Raw genomic sequence first — 4,422 nt, forward strand, 5'->3', positions numbered from 1 at the left:
GGCGGCGCAGCCGGGGCCGCGCAGGGGCCGGGCCGGGCCTGCCCTGCCGCAAAGCCGCCACCCTGGGGCCGGGAGGGCGGCACAAACCGAGGGGGGCTCCTCGCCGGCGGCACGGCGCGGCCGGGGGACCAGCCGCGGGCTTCTCCGGAGGTGCGGCGCCGCTGCCGGCCGAGCGCCGTGACCCCCCGGCGGAGCCCGCCTCACAGCCCGGCCCCACTCGCCTCACAGCCCGGCCTGCCGCCTCACGGCCCTGCCCCGCCGCCCCCCAGCCCAGCCTGCTCGGCCCCGCCGCCTCACAACCACCTGCCCCGCCGCCCCCCAGCCCGCCTGCAGCCGCCCCACAACCACCGGCCCCCATGCCCCCGGCCCGGCCCGGCCCCCGCCAGCCGCCCCCGGCCACCGGTCTCCCCCCCGCCCCGGCCTCGCCAGCGCCGCGGGCCGGGCGCCGCTCGCGCCCCGCTCCCCCCAATCCTCCCCGCGCCCCGCCTCCCACCCGTAGCCCCCCACCAATCGCGGCGCTCTCCGCCGGGGATGACTTCATTCCCTGCTTTCCCATTGGCCGGCTATATTAAGAAAGTCGCGAGCGCCTTTAAATAGCGGCGCCGGCCCGCAGCTTGCAGCAGTGGCAGCGCGGAGGGGAGGGAGGTGGTCGGGGAGCGGCAGCGTTTCCCCCGCGAAGGGCCGAGCCGAGCCGGGCGGGACTGGCGGCGCTTGCTGCGGCCGTAGCGCTCCCCTGAGGCGGGGGACGGAGGTACGGTGCCGGTGCGGGGAGAGAGGAGGGCGCGCCCGCCTGCCTGCGCGGGCCCGGCTCGCCACGGTGCCCTGTGAGAAGCGAGAGGAAGGGGGAGGCGGCGGCCGCGGGGAGGAGGGCGCTGCCATCGTCCTGCTGCACGGCAAGGCCAGCTTGGCGAGCCTGGCCATGGCCGCCATCCGCAAGAAGCTGGTGGTGGTGGGAGACGGTGCCTGTGGCAAGACCTGCCTCCTCATCGTCTTCAGCAAGGACGAGTTCCCCGAGGTCTACGTGCCCACTGTCTTCGAGAACTACGTGGCTGACATCGAGGTGGATGGCAAGCAGGTGGAGCTGGCCCTGTGGGACACGGCTGGGCAGGAGGACTACGACCGCCTGCGCCCCCTCTCCTACCCAGACACCGACGTGATCCTCATGTGCTTCTCTGTGGACAGTCCGGACTCGCTGGAGAACATCCCGGAGAAGTGGGTGCCCGAAGTCAAACACTTCTGCCCCAACGTCCCCATCATCCTGGTGGCCAACAAGAAAGACCTGCGCAACGATGAGCATGTGCGCAACGAGCTGGCCCGCATGAAGCAGGAGCCGGTGCGCACTGAGGATGGCCGTGCCATGGCCATTCGCATCCAGGCCTATGACTACCTGGAGTGCTCGGCCAAGACCAAGGAGGGTGTCCGGGAGGTCTTTGAGACTGCCACCCGGGCAGCCTTGCAGAAGCGCTACGGCACCCAGAATGGCTGCATCAACTGCTGCAAAGTCCTATAGGGTGCGGCTGGAGCGCGGTGCTGGGCACAGTGCCTGCGTCACCTGTTGGCAGGCGGAGAGGAGCTGGGTTATGCACGCACACGGTATCTGCCTGTCCCCTCCACGGGGGCTGCTGATAGATCGGGGTGGGGGCTAAGGGAGGGAGCATGCTCCCTTAGCCTTGGCCGAAAAGGGTTGTGCTGGCTCAGCCGTGGGGACAGAGGGAGGGGGGGATTGCATGCCCTGAGTATTGGGAATAAAGTGGGGAGAAGCCTTCTCCTGCCACCGGCCCCTGTGAGTTAATCGCACACTCTCAACAACAAAAAGCTGCTGAGACTGGACTGAGCAAACATTGCACCTGGCTCTTCCCCTTTGCCCACCACCTACGACTCCCAGGCAGCCTCCTCTCTTTTGCAAGAGGAGAGTGGTGGAGCTGAGATGCTCGAAGGGACTTCTGCCTCCTGCCTGCATGTGCCTCCCCCCCAGGTAGGCTGGGGAAGGGGGCTGCATCTCCCAGGCTGCCTGCAGCATCCTCCTCTCTCCTGCAGATGTTTCAGCCTGAGCCTGACCTGCTGTGGAAGTTAGTGCCCTGAAGACTGAGACTGTGAGGGGAGGGTCGTCCCAAGCGAAGCCTGTATATATCTTACCTTTTCTGTCTTGTGCAAACTGGGGTAGTGCAGGGGGTGCTTATCTAAAGTGAGGTGGGGAGGGGGTGGCCAGCTGGGACTTGTGTTGTGCAAAGGAACTTTCCCCGAGAGACTGATGCCCGCTGGTAACATGAGCCTTGAACTGACTCCAGCTGCAGAAGCCATCAGGCTGGAAAGTAAAGCTGAACTGCTCTGTCCTGCTGTCTGGGTATCCTCCTCCTGATGGACAAGGCAGGACAAGCAAGGGGGAAGAGGATAATGTTGCCATATTATGATCTCGGTGCCTGCTCCTTCCTTTAATGTTGTCTTCTGCAAGTATGTTGATTTGGGTTTATTTAAAAGTTTTATTTTCAAAAGAAAGTACTTTGCACAACTTGGTGGATTTTTGTTTTTTAAATTAAACACTCAATGCACTTGTCATCTGCATACAACACTGTAGCATTGGAAACATCCTTACTTATAACCTCATCTGAGTCTTGTTTTAAATTGTGATTTCAACACAAGATAAAATAAAACCACTGTATCTTTTTGTCTTGGAAAAAATGGGTGGAAGCACTCTTCCTTATGCAGTGAGTACATCAGACATTAATACTAAAGGGCAATTTAAATAATCTAGGTTTATTTAAAACTTTATTTTCACAGGGTAGCCAACCCAGGTGAAAATAATCTTGTGTTTCTCTGGTTCAGAGAACAAATGTATCCATCTATGGTTTTTTTTTACTTTTCTCCCTCTTCCCTCAACAGTGGTACTGAGACTGTTCCTGGTTTTGTTTTTAATAAACTGACATGGCAAAAACTGAGATGTATATGATGTTTACATAAAATTATGAACTGTATGCAGTTTTTTATGTAAAGTATTAAAAGATTCTATGCTGACACTGGTGAGAGCGGTGTTGTGATTGACAGAGACTGTCCCCAACTTGCAACAGTACACCTAGATGGTGTCAAACTCAACCAGCGTTTGCCCACTGTGTGCATGTGGTTCTATTTGTTTTTTCTCCACTAGTTGGTCTGGCAGCTTTCGGAGGAATGGTGGTTATATTTTCCTTTGGGGACCTGCTTCCTTAACTTTTCTGTACACATGGCATGTGGAAGTGTACTCAAAATTCAGGGTGGTGACTAATCTATCCTTGTTGCTGCTAAGCACAAGAAGCCTCCGTGCATGGTGAGCTTGGGCTCAGGCTCCCAGTGCTCCTTTCCCCGTTGCCCTTGCTGCGTGTTGGTGGCTGGGGCGAGGTTTGGGCTTGTGTAGCTACAAAACAGGCAGAGATTCATGAAGTAGCAGAAGCAATAGGTCTTATTTTCCAAAGAAAATATTTAAATAAAAGCACTTTTTATTGGTGACCTCCCCTTTGCTTGGAGTGAATACCCCTGTCTGCTGCAGCAGGACCTATGGACAGGCTTCGCTCACTGCTGAATCGGAAGCAGAAGGCTACGCTGGCGCTGCAGCAGTCTAAGCTGCCGGGCTGGATTTCCTAATCGCTGGCCTCATTCATTCCCACAGCAATGTAAAAATTCTAGGCCTCTCCGTGTCAGGGATCCCCAGCAGGGCATCGTGCCTGCCTCTTCCCTCGCCGCCTCTGTGCTGTAAGATACATTGCATGGTTTTTGCTGTACAATAAGGTCTATGCCCAAAGTGCTGATGTCTTTTTTTTTTTTTTTTCCTGAAAAACTCCCTTAGGTACCTATAAGGGAAATCTCAGGATAGTTTTATATTTTTGTAAATCCTTCCGACTCTTTTTGCAGATGTGTAAGAAAGGCGTCGAGCCTTTTGTTTTTCCAGCCTATGAACATCTGCTAGGGTGAACTGGATTGTTCAGAGATGCTCACAAATACCAAGGCAAGCAAAACACATTTAGTGGCTTTTGCTTGTTCGTTCACAGAGGGCTCTGCCAGCTGCCAACTGAAAGCAAAAGTTTTTCGGCTGACTAACGTAGAAATAGTGGGCCCTTGTTCAACAATTGGAAAGTCAATCAGAAATAGTGTGGAAATACCTAGGTTTGCATTTTGAAGACTTCAAATGCTAGAGTGCACGCTCAGTCCATGCCGTGAGTTTATTGTGCCATTTCCTATGATCCTTAATAAAAGAAAGTGCCGTTTTCACTTAGACAATTTACCCAGGATTTCTTAAAAGGCACCTAAGTCCCAGGTTTTGGGCATCTGTCTCCAAGGTCTTCAATTCTCCGGATATTCAAAGTGTGAGTTTCTTATCTTCAATTTCAGAATCCTAAAATCACTTTTTGGTCCTAAAACATCCTTTGAAAAAAAAATCTAAGTTTTGGATGT

The 4,422-nt window shown here is 55.1% G+C and overlaps 1 protein-coding gene across 4 annotated transcripts; it reads left to right on the plus strand.

Annotated features, from left to right (window-relative positions):
* Positions 1–865: 865 nt before the first annotated feature.
* On the plus strand, positions 866–2,936 carry LOC104263267 (rho-related GTP-binding protein RhoB). Of its 4 annotated transcripts, none has more exons than XM_059835848.1 (2): positions 866–1,451; positions 1,858–2,936. In XM_059835848.1, the coding sequence occupies exons 1-2, from the start codon at positions 920–922 to the stop codon at positions 1,977–1,979; spliced, it is 654 nt and encodes a 217-aa protein (XP_059691831.1). In that variant the 5' UTR covers positions 866–919; the 3' UTR covers positions 1,980–2,936. The 4 variants fall into 4 exon arrangements, with proteins under 4 accessions (XP_059691831.1, XP_059691830.1, XP_059691829.1 ...); XM_059835847.1 differs by having other exon boundaries at positions 886–1,075; positions 1,328–1,893; XM_059835846.1 differs by having other exon boundaries at positions 886–1,048; positions 1,109–1,893.
* The last annotated feature ends 1,486 nt before the right edge of the window (positions 2,937–4,422 follow it).

Source organism: Gavia stellata, chromosome 2 (genome assembly GCF_030936135.1).
Source record: "Gavia stellata isolate bGavSte3 chromosome 2, bGavSte3.hap2, whole genome shotgun sequence".
Taxonomy (NCBI): domain Eukaryota; kingdom Metazoa; phylum Chordata; class Aves; order Gaviiformes; family Gaviidae; genus Gavia; species Gavia stellata.

Bases quoted from the DNA above. Each gene is read 5' to 3' on its own strand.
- LOC104263267 (XM_059835848.1), top strand. From the start codon at position 920: ATGGCCGCCATCCGCAAGAAGCTGGTGGTGGTGGGAGACGGTGCCTGT. The intron at 1,452-1,857 runs CCTTGCAGAAGC...ACCTGGCTCTTC, and splicing joins TGAGACTGCCACCCGGGCAG to CCCTTTGCCCACCACCTACG.